Raw genomic sequence first — 17,874 nt, 5'->3', positions numbered from 1 at the left:
CCATTAAAACACAAAACATGGAAAAATTTCTTCACAAAAGCATTTTAACCGGCTGTGTAATGTTTTGATAATACACAGGCTACAAAGCTTACAATACAAGAGAGCCATTAGACAACACTGATGCAGCCCCCCACACACACACTTTTTTTTTTAAGCCAGACATCACAGCGAATGAGATGATGCAAATCCGAGAACTTTGGCCCGTATAAATACTGGTGAACTAAACAAGTAACAGTTTTTGCTTTGCCTGCACTTCAAGAGTGAATGTGGCTGCACAATTTAAACGCTTCTGCAATTTGGGGAAAAGATCATTATAGCATTTTTTTTTTGGGTGGGGGGGAGAGGGGTGTTGGAATTACTTGGTTCTGTTCGAGACCCCTACCGGACTATGTTCAGAACAGCTACAAGAGCAGGCAGCACTGTGAACTTCATACTCATGCTTCCCTCTCCATCCTGCCTTGGTCTCTAGCAAATAATATACCTCAGCCGGGACCTAGAGCAGTGGTTCTCAACCCAAGGCCTAATCAGCACACCGTTGCAGCCCATCTGACACCCTCAGGGCCACACAGGTAGTAGATCTATTGTGTGGATGCAGCCCATATAACACAGAGAGCTTCATATGCGGCCCACAGTGGTCAGTAGGTTGAGACCCACTGACCTAGAGAACAACCACTCAGGGCAGAGGCCAAAATCAATCTCCCTACTTCATTTAAGCCAGGATTCAGGAGGGTGCTTAAGCACATGAATAATCCTAAACTTGAGAATAATCTTACTGACTTCAATGGGATGAAGCACACGCTTAGAGTTAGACACATGCTTACGTACCTTCCCAAATTAAGAAACTGAGAACCTCTTTTCTGAGACTGACTACAAAGGGGACAGGTAATGGCAACTGTGATTCCAAACACTTGAATAAACTGGAGCCTAGTTATCAATTCAATCCTAAGCATACATGTAGCTCTTCTGTTCTGTTCGCAGTTAAAACATGACTGGATCTACCAAGGCTTAAACAGGGCAAAACAATACTGTCCACACTGGATTTAAAACCGTGTTACCTTGCAATACAGTTGTAACTAGTAGGATTCTGGTAGTTTCCCTGAGGGGCAGGGATGGGAAATTCTACAATCTTGTTTAAAACAATGGTAAAATGGATCTAGGAAGAAATCTCTAGCACAATTAAGTTAGCACTGTTCCTAGAAAAGCGTAACTGCGCAAAACTATGGAAACTATATGCACAAGGATGTGACAGGGCTAATGAACTTCTGAGCCCAATGTGAACCAGGCTAATGACTAACAAAGGAGAGACAGACAATAGAAAGCACTGAAACTGGATTCATTTCATTACAATTATGGATATTGACCAAGAAACAATTCAATGAGAACACTAGGCTAAGGGGGTAAATTAGTATCTAAAATGAGGGCTGTCCCTCGTGAATGAGAGCTGAGATGGGGTTTTGACATGTCTGAGGGAGATATTTATTGTAACAACTCATTTAGGAAAAAGCTGCATAAAAACTCAGCAAGGATTGTTCTGACGTTATCCTGTTAGCTGCCTGGGCTCGGGAACGTGTCACAGTCTGGAGCCACTTTCAGGTTGAACTCTGGGATAAGATTTCTGAGAGTTTACGGAAATGAAGGTGAAGAATAGTGAAGTTCTGAAGACTTGGAAGTGGTGGAAGCCAAAGCACTGCAGGACCGACTGTGGGCACAATGCTGCACTAGCCCCAGGGGATTATGCCAGCAGTGACTGAAGAGTTCTTCAGCAGCTTACACTAGAGAGCTTACAGCGGTGCAGCTGCACGGATTCAGGAGAGAGCCTAAGCCAAAAGGAGAGAGCTCTCCCGTCAACTTAGTTAATTCACCCCCAACAAGTGGTAGAGAGCGAGAGATGGGAGAGCTCTCCCATGGACATAGCGCTGTCCACACCAGTGCTTAGCTCGGTGTAACTTACGTCGCTCGGTGGGGTGGCTTATTCACACCCCAGAGCAACGTAAATTATACTGACTTAAGTTATAGTGTAGCCTAAGATTCTTTGTTGTTCTTATGAGAGATTTTTGTTTGGGGGTTGTTTCTCCCCCTCCCCCATTCAGCCAGGAGGCCAAGTGACTGTACTTTGGGAATGGGTGACAGGGGACGGATCACTTGATGATTACCGGTGCTGTTCACTCCCTCTGGAATGCCTGGCATTGGCCACTGTCAGAAGACAGGACACTGGGCTACATGGACCATTGGTCTGACCCAGTATGGCCGTTCTTATGCCTTCAAGATCATTATAATAGATCATTGTAAAAAGCAGCTATTTTGGTAAAAGTCTCTTATTTCAATAAAGCCCCAAAATTTCATTTCCAGGACACTCCAAGGGACAGTCTACTGTGTTACTCCAAACACAGATTATAAAGAACTGCCTACAGGCTTTGGAATCCCAATGCCATACAAACCACGTATAAAATTCACAATTAGACTATTGTTCTTCTACCACATGCCCTTTTGCTTTAACTACTGATGCTCCATACCCCACTTCTAGCTCCCCTTTGAGTATGAAGCCCACAAGCTTAGTAATGGAGCATCAGAACAGAACTAAGTTAATTGTTATTTTTCCATTTTAAAAAACTAAAGCTAATCTCAATTCATTATCTAATCAAAGTGACACACTGCAGGCTATATGCCCTGACAATGAATTTAGATTAGCTTTAGTTTTTTAAAATGCAAAATACATTAATATAAGGCCCGATCCCATAAAGATTTATGCACATGCTCAATTTTACATTGTCAAGGGGGAAGTCAGAGTATGTAAAGCTAGGCATGTGCATGTGTCTTTGCAGGATCAGGCCTATGATTTTAAGTTTAACTCCAAAGAGAGTAGTCTATGATTTTCCTCCTGAATTAATACAAAAGTGGAGAATCGAACAGTAACAGGTTAAGCACTGAAGTCTCCTTTTCATTCAGGTCAAACATTTGAAACTCTGCTCTTCTGATATTTTTGGACTTGCACAACTCAAAAATGACTGAATCTAGAAACGTCATATTCGGCTGTTTATAGCCCCAAATGAGGAAGAAACAACCCAAGCCTGAAAATCTGCTCTATACTTCAAATTCAGGAAGCTGGCAAGTGAATAGCATACATTCTAATGCAGTTTTCCTGGCACCCTTACCCAAGGGCTTGGAGGTGGGGTTGCGGGAGGAGCATGTTTTCTTAATGTGTAGTAGATCTCTTTTGACTGACAACAACCTAGAGCAATTCAAAATATTGGACATGCACGACTAAGAACTTCAGTTCTTATTTTTGTAAAATAAACCAGTGGCATTAAGTGCAAGAAAACTAGCATTCACCAAAAGGCTGAAGTTGGAGAAGTCAAGCATAAAATTTCAGGACATTCAAAAAGTTAGTTTATTCAAAAGCTCTGTTCCTGTTTTCTTTATGTAAACCTTAGTAAACGTACCGTATGTTAACGACATACCATAAAAAGAAAACCACACAGGGCATGAAATGTTGCATTAGATTAACAGATTTTAAGGTCTAGTCCAATCTTCTGTACAACATAGGCAAGAGACTTTCACCTAGTTATCCCTGCATTAAGTCAAATAATGTGAGTTTCATTAAAACATCTCTTCCAGAAAGATATCCAGTCTTGATTTGAAGACAACAAGAAATGGAGGAGCCATCATAGAAACCTAAATTTGGAGTTTCCTGAATGTGTGTTTCTCAACTTTACCACTGTATTAGAGTTTGTTATAATTAAATACAAAACCTAAGATAAAAGAGATGTTTAACGTTAGATCTTTCATGAAGATATGGTACCTTCGTTGAATTTTCACCATTTCTTTGACATCGGTTACGTTCCTGAATTTTTTCAGCAATCTCTTGCGCAATGTGACAGGTGGAATCGTACATCATCAACCTATAAACAGAAAGATTTCAGACAGTTAAGAAAAGTCTCCCCCAGTCATCTCTGTGCCAAGGATCTTGGTTTTAGTCTCTCCTTTGTTAACCAAGTGTCTAGAGTGTCTGCCACAAAATAGCCCCTGAAAAACTATGACAAAGCCAAATGAAAAGCAGATGCAAGAAACAGGTCTGTCTTAAAAATCAAAGCCAACTTAATAGTAGGAGTGCTTCCAGACAACCTAGCATAACCTGCTGGATAGAAAGTGTCATTGCAAGCAGTTAGAATCACTAGAGATCCCAAGATACAGCCAGGCAGCTCAGCTGTAGAACCGCCAGCCACCAGTGCTCCAGGCAGCGCACTAAGGGGGCAGGGGGCGTTGGATAGAGGGCAGGGGAGTTGAATGGGGGCAGGGGTCCCAGGGGGCAGTCAGGAATGAGAGGAGGGGTTGGATGGGGCAGCAGAGGACAGGGAGTGGTGGATGTGGTAGGAGTCCCGGGGGGTTTGGATGGGGTCGGGGCAAACCTGGCTGTTTGGGAAGGCACAGTCTCCCCTAATAGGCCCTCCACACAATTTTGAAAACCTGATGCGGCCCTCAGACCAAAAAGTTTGCCTGCCCCTGGTCTACCCACACAGTGAAGCACAATCCCAGCTGCAGTGCTGAAGTCTCCAAGGGTAGCCGGGGGGGGGGGGGGGGGCGCTCCCACTGCATAACTCTGAATGCATCCAATGAAGTGAGCTGTGGCTCACGAAAGCTTATGCTCATATAAATTTGTTAGTCTCCAAGGTGCCACAAGTCCTCCTTTTCTTTTTGTAGAACTCTGAGGACACCCTGGTTTCACGGGGTGCAAAAAGCCTTAACACTTTCCTCCAATCATTAAAGACACCCGTTGCTGACACAGAAGAAAGTCAATGATAGCCCCCAGCTAGTTATTTTGTTTGATATTTACAGTGCTGGTTTGCATTGTTGAGGCAGATAAGCCTTTGTTGAGCCCAAAGATACAGTTACAAAAATATAATGTAAAGTAAATTATACACTGACCAGTAGCCTTATGGTATGAGTCACCGATTCCTGCCATGACAATGCTAAAAAGCTAAGTTAGGAGTGAGTCACAGTAATAACTATTAATGTTAGCTCTTCTAATTTAAGAAAACACAGCAACACACTGAGTCAGGGCTTTTTTTTTTTTTTTTTTTTTTTTTTTTTTAAAGATTATGGATGGTCCCATAGGGAAGGGGATCATTAAGAATTTTTACATATGTATCCTCATTCCTTTAAGCTAAGATGCATCTTGGGTGTGGCAATTATCGCATAATGAAATGAAGGCAGTCTGACAGGTTTGGTCACAGAGACCCCCTGGGATTGTCACCCAATGTGCTGAATTTACCTCTGAGCCCGTTTTGCCTGCCAGCTTGGAATTCCAGAACCCTGCCTTGTTGAGCCAGACATGCTAGCCTGCTGCAACACAGACCCAGGGTCTGAACCATGTCCCCAAAGCTGCAGACTTTAACCAAAAACTGCTCAGCAAGTCACCTATCTTCAGCACCCAGACACCCACTTCCCAATGGGATCCAAACCCCAAATAAATCCGTTTTACTCTGTATAAAGCATATACAGGGTAAACTCAAATTGTCCACCCTCTATAACACTGATAGAGAGATATGCACAGCTGTTTGCTCCCCCAGGTATTAATCACTTACTCTGGGTTTATCAATAAACAAAAGTGATTTTATTAAGTATAAAAAGTAGGATTTAAGTGGTTCCAAGTAATAACAGACAGAACAAAGTAAGTTACCAATAATCTTCTTTCACAGACTAGACTCCTTCCTAATCTGGGCTCAATCCTTTCCCCAGTACAGTTCCTAGTTCCAGCAGGCATCTTAGGTGAAAAACAGGGGCTCTCTCATGACTGGGACCCCCTTTGTCCTGCTCCACCCCCTTTTATAACTTTGGCAAAGGCGGGAATCCTCTGTCTCTCTCTCTGGGCTCCCACCCCTCCTTCTAAATGGAAAAGCACCAGCTTTAAGATGGATTCCAGTATCAGGTGACATGTTCACATGTCCTTGGAGACCCCCTCCATTCTTCCAGGGATGGCCCACATGAATACAGTGGAGGCTTGCAGGTAAACAAAGCCATTTACAGTCAATTGTCCTAATCACTGGGAGCCATCAAGATTCTAAACTACCATTAATGGCCCACACTTCGCATGATTACAATAGGACCTCAGAGTCATACTTCATATTCCTAGTTTCAGATACAAGAATGATCCTATTTGTATGAATCTATGAACACACTCAGTAGATTATAAGCTTTGTAATGATACCTTACAAGAGACTTTTTGCATAAAGCATATTCCAGTTACATCATATTCACACTTATAAACATATTTTTATAAAGCATATGGACTGCAACGTCACAGGGGGCTCCATGCCGTAACTTGACAAAGAAGTAAAGAGGGAAGGCCCCGCCTCAAAAGGTTAATCATGACTGGAAAGTACCCAGAGCAACTCTGTAATTAGCTAATTTACTTCAAAAGTCTAATTCCTGATTTATGGCATTTCTTTCTTGCCCATCACTAATATTAAAACTTGGCACATGTATTGCACTTTTCATTCAAGGAGCTCCGAGTACTATGAAAACATTCATAAATTTAGCTCAAAACCTCCCCTGTTCCCACCTGTGAAGTATCCCTTGTCTTATTGTACAGATAAGGATGCAAATTATTGGGCTCAACACAGTGGTAGCTAGGTAACTTTTAATGGCCTACCATACCCCACGTGGTGTGACTAGACGATCTAATGGTCCCTTCTGCCCTGAATTCTATGAACCTATGAAATAAAGAAGCACAGAGTTGAAGGAATATGCCCAAAATCACCTTAAATCCATGGCAAAACTGAAAACACTAGACTCAGTCCTGTGCTTTAGCCTCAAGACCATCCTTCCACTCCACCAAATCTCTTTGCTGCTAGAAAACAGAAGTACCTTAAAAGTAAAGTAAGCAAAATTCAGTCCTCCATCGCCCCTGGCAGCCACACTGACTTTAGTACGTTTTGTGGTACAACGAAGGCCAGAAATTGGCTCTAGTGAATAGGACATTGGACTACCCTGAGCCCTGCCATTTACTCATTGTCTTCTACTGGCCAGTATACTTACACTCTGTGCCTCAGTTTCCCCATCTATAAACTGGGGATAGTGATGTTTTCTCTTTTGTAATGTGTTTTGAAATCTATGGCTAAAGTTGCTATAAGTGACCAGCATTATCATTCATTTTAAACATAAAAAGAGGAAAGGATGAGTCCATCACTCTCAATATCCTACTGCCTAAGTTGTTGACACCCTCTACTGTACAACTGCCTAGATTCCCCAGGAAACAAAGAGAAACAGAATAAAATAAATATTTTGCCATAAAAATTCTGCAGTGCAGAACTTTACAGGATTCTTTTTGTGCATAAGGAGCTATAAGCTGAAGGAATTGTTTGAATAATATATCGACAACTATATTTTTCCATCATGTAAATCTTTTAAGTGTTTCAATTTAAATCCTTTTATTTGAAAAAAAAAAAACCCACTCAGATGCACCTGTGACACTCTGTACCTGAGAGTGGCACCGTGGAATCCCCATATTCCCCATTGTCATATAATTATATGTTTTGTACAAAGTATGCCTTCTGAAGCATTTTAAAAGTCTTGATCTGTTGAACATTAATATCCTGTTGGATTGTATGTGCCATCATTGTATGGGAAGTTATGACGTTTTGCTACGAGTGTGTTACTGAAATATTTTGTGAGGTTAGGAACACCCACAACCAGCCTTCTAGGTACAACAAAGGAGTAGCAAGACCTGCTGATGGTCCATTAAAGGGAATCCAACTTTCCCAGAGGCCATCCCAGAAGACTTCTCAGACAGAACACATAGACAATGGAGACTGCTTGACCAATGGGGGCGAACCCTCGTGTGACAAGCACAGATCTTTCCAGCAAGCTGGAAGAAACTATAAAAGAGGAGAAGTGACATCACCACTGGACCTCTCTTCCCATCTCACCCCCACCTCAACAGGCATCTGGAGGACAAAGACTTTGAACAGGGGAGGATGGTCCCAGACTGGAAAAAGAATCCCAGGATCTGAGGATCTGTAATCTGCTTGTACCATCTGTCAGGGTGTGACACTGCTTGATTCAAATCCTGTTTCGTTTGCAGAACTCAGACTTAATTTATTTTTATAACTTAAGTAACCAACTTTGATCTTTACGCTAGTTACTTATATTCACTTAAAATCTATCTTTCTGTACTTAATAAATCTGTTTTATATTTTACCTAAAATAGCGTGTTTTGGTTGAAGTGCTTGGGAAATCTCAGCTCAGTTTACAAATGCTAGTGTGTGTCCTCTCTACATTGATGGATGGGTGGACTCAGTAATGAACTTACACTGGTCAGGCTTATGACCAGAGCAAGACGGTACAGTTCGAGGTGCAAGGCTAGAGAGCTGGGGGGAATTTGCTGGAGCCTCTCTGTTATTGGTTCATGAGCGGCTGGCAAAGCATTCAAGTAACTCAGCTGGACGTGTCCCTGCCTATGGAGGTCTGTGTAAATGCAGTACCTGCCAGAGGTTTGATGTGGCTTAACAACAGCACCACAGCATAAGAGGGATACCCCAGGTTGATGAGATCAGGTTGCACCCCAGGAACCCCATCACAGTACCGTTATATCTAGAAGTTCAATAATAAAATACCAATATATTTGCATGCTGATCTAAATATACTAAGTTTATAAAAGTAACTGATCAATAGTTTAAGACTAATCCAATAGACGAGACTAAATAGATGCAATTTGGGTGCCAAAAAAGCAAAAGTAAACTAAGTTATGGCCATGTACCTACTGCACAATTATAAGAAGCACACACTATTAAATATTTAATACTCAATTTTCATTAACGGATTCACAGATTCCAAGGCTGTAATCATGAAAGATTCTTTGTTACACTGGTCATAGAATTTCCCCAAAATAATTCCTACAGCATATATTTTAGAAAAACATCCTGTCTTGATTTAAAAATGCTCAGTGACAGAGAATACACCACAACCCTTGGTAAATTGTTCAAATGATTAATTACACTCACTGTCAAAAATGTAAACCTCATTTAAAAATGTCTAGCTTCTAATTGCAGCCAATGGATCATGTTAGACTTATCTCTGCTAGATTGAAGAGCCCATTAAGTATTTGTTCCTCACATAGATATTTACAGACTGCAATCAAGCCACACCTTCTCTTCGTTAACCTTCTCTTTGTTAACCTAACTAGACTGAGCTCCTTGCGTCTATCACTATAAGGCATGTTTTCTAATCCTTTAATCATTCTCATGGCTCTTTTCTGAACCCTCTCCCATTTATCAACATCCTTCCTAAATTGTTAGCCACAGAACAGGACACAGTACTCCAGCAGTGGTTGCACCAGTGCCAAATATAGAGGGAAGGTAACTTCTCTACTCCTACTTGAGATTCCCTTGTTCATACATCCCAGGATTCCATTAGCTCTATTTGGCTACAGTGCCACATTGGGAGCTCATGTTCAGCTTATTACCATGACTATTCCCAAATCTTTTTCAGAGTCCCTGCTTCCCAGGATTGAGTCCCTATCCTCTAAGTATAGCCCGCATTCTTTGTTCCTTAGTGTATACATTTAGCTGTATTAAAACATATACTCTTTGCCTGCACCCAGTTTACCAAGGGATTCAAGTGGTCCTGAATCAGTGACCTGTCCTCTTCATTATTTACCACTCATACGATTTCAGTGCCATCTGCAAACTTTATAAGTGATGACTTTATGTTTTCTTCCCGGTCATTGATAAAGATGTTAACTAGAGTAGGGCCAAGAACCGATCCCTGAGGGACCCCTTTGGAAACAGATCCACTTGCTGATTATTCCCCATTTACGGTTACATTTTGAGACCTATCAGTTAGCCAATTTTTAATCCATTCCTAGTCAAATACCTTACAGAACTCTATTACCTTTATCGATCAAACCTGAAACCTCATTCAAAAAGGTATCAAGTTAGTTTGACAAGATCTATTTTCCATAAACCTATGTAGATTTGCTTTAATTACAGTATCCTCCCTTAATTCTTCATTAACCAAGACTACCGAGGTACATACATTTTAACTAAACAGAGTTCCTAAAGAGAAAAGAAAAGGAGTACTTGTGGCACCTTAGAGACTAACCAATTTATCTGAGCATAAGCTTTCGTGAGCTACAGCTCACTTTTGCAAATACAGACTAACACGGCTGCTACTATGATTCCTAAAGAGAGCAACTTAAATAGAAATCACATATATAGAGAGACCATTATCTGATAGTCTAATAAGCAAGTAAGGCAAAGTGAAATGCTGTGAGCTTTACCTATAATAAAGTAAAATGGGAATAATAGCTACCTACCTATCACCCAGCACCAAGGTATTTAGTGGTTTTATTTTTTTGTAAAGTTGCTTAAAGAGGAAACTGCTATATAGGAATTATGAACTGATATTTGTACTTAATCTTCCAAAGTTCTATTACATATATTTATAACAAACTTTTTTATATCTGCTGTTATCCTTTCATCACCCACAGAAATATACACGATACCCATCCAACCAAGTCAACTGAACAATGCTAAGACCGTATATTTGTTTCAGTATTTTACACTACGCTTTTGTTTATGAACAGAAGCATCAGTCAGGATCCAAGTCTATTAAGTAAACGTCACCATGGACCTAAATGCTTGGGAGAGGTTGTTAGGAGGGCCAATAGTTTCAATTTTCCTTAAGAGCATTATGGGCCCGGTTTTCAAAAGAGTTCAGCCCCCAACCTACCTCCAACAGGATGAGTTCTTTTGAAAATCTGGCCCACCATGTGACTAAGGGGAAAGGTATAATGTTCACTGTGACCCTAATTCTGACTAGCCGTTCACTTCCCATGGCGAACGCCTGCACTAACCAAACAGCCCCGACTTGGATAGGCAGCTCTTTGGGCGGTGGGGCGCATTTGTTCTGGGTTTGTACAGCACCTAGCGCAGGGGGTCCTGCTCTGGGACCGGGCCCCTGCAATAATACAGCCCCCTCCAAAAAAACCCGCCCTGACCCTGCCGGCAGCGCAGCCTGGGCGCTAGCTCCGGCAGCCCGGGGGCAAGACCAGTGTCACGGACACCAAGCCTAGGAAGGGGGATGGGAGGAGAGGGGTCCCCCCAGGAAATCCGGGCCTGCCCCGTAAGGCCCCGCAGAGCCCGTCGGGGTGGGGGGGGCGGGTGGGGGGCTGTCCCCCCGGGGGTCTCTCCCCAGAGCTGGGGACCTGGCCTTGCTTCGCCGGAGGGGGGGCGCAGGTGTCGCACACCAAAGGCTCGGGGGGAGGGGGAGGGGGCGCGGCCCCCCACCCGCTCACCAGGGGTCCGGAGCCATCGCTGCGCCGCGGCCCGCCCCCGCTCTTCCGCCGGCCGGGGCTGCTGAGTCCGGAGCCGGGCTCCGGGCGCTTCCGGGCTAGGTCAGCTGACTACGGCGCGCGCAGGGACTCCGAACGGGACGGAGAGGCAGGCGATCTACATCCGGGTCCTGCCCGAGAGGAGGCGGCATCAGACAAGCCCTGCCCCTCAGGCAGCCAGGGGTGGGAGGCTGGTCGCACAACCCCCGGCGCGGGGGGCTTCACTGGGTCGCGGGGCGGGGGCCAGGTCACACAGGCAAGGGGCAGCGTCAGGCGTACCACCTCGTCGCACCCACACAGGTGCCTCTTCTGTACATTTCTGCCTCCAGCTACCTGGTGCCGGTTAAACCGTGTCGCTTGTGTACTCCCACGGCATGCACCCGATGAAGTGGGCTGCAGCTCAGGAAAGCTCACGCTCAAATTAATTGGTTAGTCTCCAAGGTGCCACAAGTCCTCCTGTTCTTTTTACTCCCCTACAGACACCAGGTGCCGAGGGGGCGCGGCTTACCAGCTGGCACCTGCAGCCTACTTTCCTTCTTCACTGGCATGAAACACAGAGAGGCAGCTGGCCTCCGGCCTGCTGCTAGGCTGTCACAGTCTTGTGTCCCAGATCCCCTCAGGCTCTGCCAGGTATAAAGGTTCCTTTAAATCAGGTATTTTACACACCGCGCCATCTACTGGCCAAATAGTGCAATACAGTTTAACAATCCCTTATAGGCTGCCTGTATCCTAGGCTTTTTCTTTGTTGCTTCACTCAGTCAGCTCCCTTGATTGTAGCAATGTTGAAAGGGCTATGCTGGATGACCCTACTGGGCACTGTGTCATCTGGCCCCGTTCAGAGTTGGTCTGCACAACACAAAGCTTTGAAAATGCACTTGTCTTTGTCTACACTCTCTGTCCCACCATTGCCACAATCTCTGGAGCTGAACTGGGAGTGGAAAAATTTAGCAAAAAGTTCCTACTATCGACAAGTTTCAGAGTAGCAGCCGTGTTAGTCTGTATTCGCAAAAAGAAAAGGAGGACTTGTGGCACCTTAGAGACTAACCAATTTATTTGAGCATAAGCTTTCGTGAGCTACAGCTCACTTCATAGGATGCATACTGTGGAAAATACAGTGAGGAGATTTATGTACACACAGACCATGAAAAAATGGGTGTTTATCATACACAAGTGTAACACTGACAAGTGTTTATCATCGACAAGTGTAACACTTGGTCGGTGGTGGACAGGATCTAACTTGGGACCTCTGGAGCTTAGTACATGAGCTAAAAACCACCTGGCTGTTAAGCAAACTCATTTTATCTTTCTCTCTAAGTGGTCTCAGTGCCACTACATTGGACAGAACTCCACACCCTGTAGGTTTGTGGGTTACACAAGCACTTAGAGATCATTTCATTTTTCATGTGATCCTGTAGCATGGGAGTTAGATGAAGTGATTGAGCTAACAGCCCTCAGGTTAAATGAGAACAGTTTGGGACAGTGAAACTAGACTAGTTAATTTCACATTTGATTTTAGCCCTTTTCATTGGCTGGTTCTCTTGAAGTGTCGTTCTTTCGTTCTTTCTCATATTGGTACCCATTGCTCCAATAGCAGAGTATCTACCAAGAGTAAAAACTGATGACAATATTTCTTCCTTCCCTGCTGGCAAGAAGCAGGATTAAATTAGTTTTTAAGAGCAGGAGGGGACTAAAATATAAAAGCATGAGAGGGAGGAAAGCTTGGCTGAAGAAGTGAGGTTTGCATTTAGCCCCAGATGCCACAAGGTTAGTGGAGAAAAGCTTGAAAAGGTGACACCCCCCCCCCCAAGGGCTCAAAAACCAGAAGGCAAATAAAAAGATTCCTTTCTTTTAATCTCATATTTTTTTAAACCATCTCAATAGTTTTGGCGGCCTGACTCATGGTATTTGAAGGCTTGGGACTGGCAGTCCTGGAGCTGCAGAGCGGGAATTGGTCTGTCAGGTAGCCAGGGCCCATATCAGGAGGGCTTCACATATTAGGACAGAGACCTTCAAGTGGACTCTGTGCTGAGTGAAGAATCAGCATAGACAGCAGCAAAGCAGGGAGATGCATGCCATTAACATGCAATGGCAAGCAGGTGGGCCACTTGCATTCTGAACGGGCTGGAGTTTCGCCAGGGCATAGGGCTCCATTCCTAAATACAGAGATCTGCAACAATCAAGCCTAGACATAATCGAAGTACAGATGCCTGAGTCAAACAGGCTGGGGCTAGGGGCACCATTTAGTAGGGGGGGCAGGGAATGGCTCTAGGGTCACCCCTCCCCCGAGTTTCATGGGGGGGGGGTCTATTCACCCTAGCGCCAGACTGAACTCTTAACCTCAACAGCTTGACTGTGATATGTGATGAGTTTGGAAGCTGGGAGCAGCACAGCCTTTGTGGCAGGGAGTTTGTTTATAAACAAAAAGAAAAGGAGTACTTGTGGCACCTTAGAGACTAACCAATTTAGTCTCTAAGGTGCCACCAGTACTCCTTTCTTTTTGCGAAGAATACAGACTAACAGGGCTGTTACTCTGAAACCTGTTTATAAACAGAGGCAGGGTGATTAAGATAACAAAAGGCTTATCATTAAAGTAAATTGATGATCCTGAAAGCACTGCCAGGCACTTCAGTTAAAAGATAGGAAACAAAGGGTAGGAATAAAAGGTGAGACTGGAGAGAGGTAAATAGTGGTGTCCCTCCCCCCTCCCCCCCGGGTCTGTACTGGGCCCAGTCTTATTCAACATATTCATAAATGATCTGGAAAAAGGGGTACGCAGTGAGGTGGTAAAATTTGCAGATGATGCAAAATTACTCAAGACTGTTAAGTCCAAAGCAGACTGCGAAGAGTTACAAAGGGATCTCACAAAACTGGCAACACGAGGGTAGAACCAATTCAATGTTGATAAATGCAAAGTAATGCACTTGGCAAAATATAATCCCAACTGTACACACAAAATGATGGGGTCTAAATTAGTTGAACCCATAAAAAAGAGATCCTGGAGTCATTGTGGAGAGTTCTCTGAAAACACCTGCTCAATGTGCAGTGGCAATTTAAAAAGCAACAGAATGTTGGAAATCATTAGGAAAGAGATAGATAATAAGAGAAAAATATTGTATTGCCTCTATATAAATACACGGTACACCAACATATTGAATAGTGCATGCAGATTTGGTTACCCCATCTCAAAAAAGATACATTGGATTTGGAAAAGGTACAGAGAAGGGCAACAGAAATTATTAGGGGTACAGAATACTTTCTGTATGAGGCGAGATTAAAAAGACAGGGACTTTACAGCTTGGAAAAGAGATGACTAAGGGGGGATATGAGAGAGGTCTATAAAATCATGAATGGTGTAGAAAAATGGAATAAGGAAACGTTATTTACTCCTTCACATAACACAAGAACTAGGGGTCACCAGAGGAAATTAATAGGCTGCAGATTTAAAACAAACCAAAAAAAGTATTTCTTCACAGTCAACATGTGGAACTCTTTGCCAGGGGATGTTGTGAAGGCCAAAACTGTAACAGGTTTCCAATAAGAACTAGATAAGTTCATGGAGGATAGGTCCAGCAATGGCTATTAGCCAGGATGGGCAGGGATCCAATACCATGTTCTGCATCTCCCTTGCCTTTGTTTGCCAGAAGCTGGGAGTGGGCAACAGGGCAACTTGATGATGACCTGTTCTGTTCATTCCCCCTGGGGCACCTGACATTGGCCACTGTTGGAAGACAGGATGCTGGGCTAGGTGGACCATTGGTCTTATCCAGTATGGCCATTCTGATGTTCTTATATAGAACCCAGATGTATCTGCTCTCTGCTGTTTCCCACTAGACCCCACTCTCTTCCCAGAGCTGGGATAGAACCCAGGAGTCCCAACAGGGTCTCTCTCTCCACAGAGTTAGTAATAAAGTAAGAATATAAATTAAGATTTTAAACCTAACCAGTGTCCCTTAAGTGACTTGCCACAAGATGTCAGAACATGTTCTTAGAGCTGAGTGGGTCTAATATTTATTTAATTTTCTTTCTTTTATAAAGGAATTAGATACAGGGCTCCTGTCAGCTAATTGCTAAGTTATCTGCCAAAAAACTAGAGTTTTCAAGTGCCTAAGTAGCCCCAGGAATCCTGGTTAAAGTTGCCCTCCCCCCCACCAAAATCTGAAATGGCACAGCCTTCTGGCCAGCCACAGATGGGAGTGGGTGGCTTTGCACAGTGTACGTGCACGAAGCGGCAGTGTTTGTGTTGCAAACATTGCTTTGGCATGTTTATTTCTTTAATAAAGCTGTTTCAACTTCATTATTTTTTAATTTAATGGAAATACTCCTAACAAAACTTACTGATCTTTTTGTGTAAAAGGCCACCTTTCACCTGGCTCTTGGCCCTAGGGTTTGTGGAACAAATGTATCCATTTAATTGTTGCTTTTAAATTTATATGCTCCTATGTAATCTTCAAAAACTACTTTACATTAGATTGTAAGCGCTTGGGGGAAGAGACTGTCTCTTCTCAGCTATCTGTACAGCAATATAGCATGGGGAGCCCTGATGCTGTTTAGGGCTTCTGAATGCTATTATGATAATATAGAGAAACCTTCTTTTGTTCCGTTATAAAGGGGCAAATATAGGAAGAAGCAAAGAAACAGATAGAGGCAAATAAATGAGCAATTGTTCCATATTTATGTAATTTTTCAGGCTGTGTCCTTCAGTGAGTTGATAACATCTAGTGTCTGACCGACTTACTGCTCTGAGTGAGAGAGTATGAAAGTTCCAAGCTCTTTGAGGAAGTTCTGAATCCAGCATTTACAGAGCTGTGAAATAGGCTTTTATACTTGAAAGAATCAAGCTGTATTCCCCATATAAACAGTTACATCAATCGAAAGAACTACTGAAATCCCCTATTCATTACAGTGGCTTGGTCAGAGTCAGTGAAATAGATTTTACCAGTTAAGACGACTCTGCATGAGAGTAAGCATCCATGTGCAGACCGTGGTCCTTAATTGTTTGTGTGACATTACTCTTTTCTGTCAAACAGCTGCCATGTCCACCCCAGAGGTGGCTGCATTCAGTGACACTAAACTTATCACTACCTCATGACCGTATTACTACCTCATCTCTAGATACAGGTTATGTTTATAAAATGGCGTGGCATCCTTTGAGATGAGAGGTGTGATAGGAAAGGTTATTTATTATTATTGTTACTATTAACTAAATAATGCTGGCTCAGATCATTTACAGTTGACCAGTTTTCTCCATATACCTCTGCACACCCCAGCAGGCCATGTGAGCACAAGGATGACCAGAGGTTACCAGCTTGGTCATGATGGATCGCAGCTTTAGATGGTCTTGTTTCTCTTTAAAATGCACATGCCTTGTAAAGGAGCACCGTTAGAGCTGGTGGGGAAATATCCTTGTTGTGCTCAGCCCCAGCTCACAGTCACTCCTACCATGATGAATCTACATTGTATATCTGTCAGTTTACAGAAGACCCCTATCTCCTGAAGCTCCTTGGAGGCAGGAATTGTGTCTTCCTCAGGGTGTTGTAGTGGGCTTCTTGGCTTCAGCCAGCCTGTCTCACCTTGATCCTATCACACAGGCAACAAGTTAATGTTTACTTGTTTGACCTCCTGATCTTATGATAATAATCTCCATTAATATAATATTTTGGCATCCAGGCCTGTAGGGCCTCTAAACAATGTACCACAAACAGTATTTGCAGAAGGGCAACACCTATTCAGCGACAGCTCCGTGAGCTGGCAAATCTTCTGACTTTGCCAGCTGACAGTCCCCTCACCCAACCATGCCCCTCCAGTCATACTCTGTCTGTCTGTCTGTCTGTCTCTCTCTCTCTCTCTCACACCCACACACACAAACACACTACTCTTTCTCGCTCTCTCTCTCTCACACACACACACACACACACACACAACCCCGCCAGTCCCCCCATTCCCTTCCCAAATCCCCCCAGCTTCTCTTCTGCAGGTCCTTAGCTGGTGCTCCATTTGTGAATTGCAGACCAGGCTGACACTGCTCTCTCTGCCCCCACAGCATACCCCGTGACAGTATTTCCCCTCCCATAAGGCCACATATTCTCCAATAACCATGCTCCCCAAGGTGTGCTCCTCTAGATTTGAAATGCATAGGTGTTTTGACCGGATATGGAGGGCACTGGCAGGGCTGGACTATGAGGAAGTCAGGACATAGCTGAATGTTGACATGGTAAATATTTTGGATGTGGGTGCCCACTAGGGGGACATACATAGGCTAAGCCAAGTGAGCCTACACAGTAAAACGAGGCAGTTTTGCCAGGCCCTCTTAGAGCCAATTCCTTTCCAGTCCACTGGAGTCAAATAAGAATAAAGTGGGGAATTTATCATGCAAGATCTGCTAGGCACATTTTTCCCCCTGTACGATTGCTGCAAACATATCCAGATATTTATATATGGATTGATGCTCCAGAAGCTGCTGGGGGACATTGATAGCAATGCTTTATTGTCCTCATAATACCAGCTTATTATTGCAGTATTTCTGCAAGTTATGACAAAGAGATGTT

General features: G+C 43.5%; 1 protein-coding gene across 6 annotated transcripts in view; it reads right to left on the bottom strand.

The window, feature by feature from the left end:
• STX8 (syntaxin 8) overlaps positions 1-11,430 on the bottom strand; it is a 175,774-nt gene extending 164,344 nt beyond the window's left edge. For 3 of the 6 annotated variants that reach the window (XM_073310277.1, XM_073310280.1, XM_073310282.1), the window contains exons 1-2: positions 11,294-11,430; positions 3,800-3,899 (exon numbers count right to left, since the gene is read on the bottom strand). In XM_073310277.1, the coding sequence (XP_073166378.1) occupies positions 3,800-3,899; positions 11,294-11,310 (117 nt within the window). In that variant the 5' untranslated portion in view covers positions 11,311-11,430. The remainder of the gene's footprint in view (positions 1-3,799; positions 3,900-11,293) is intronic. The other 3 variants (XR_012154742.1, XM_073310279.1, XM_073310278.1) reach the window with 2 other exon arrangements.
• Positions 11,431-17,874: the final 6,444 nt, after the last annotated feature.

Source organism: Lepidochelys kempii, chromosome 14 (assembly GCF_965140265.1).
Source record: "Lepidochelys kempii isolate rLepKem1 chromosome 14, rLepKem1.hap2, whole genome shotgun sequence".
Lineage (NCBI taxonomy): Eukaryota > Metazoa > Chordata > Testudines > Cheloniidae > Lepidochelys > Lepidochelys kempii.
This window is presented reverse-complemented; position numbering and strand designations above follow the sequence as displayed.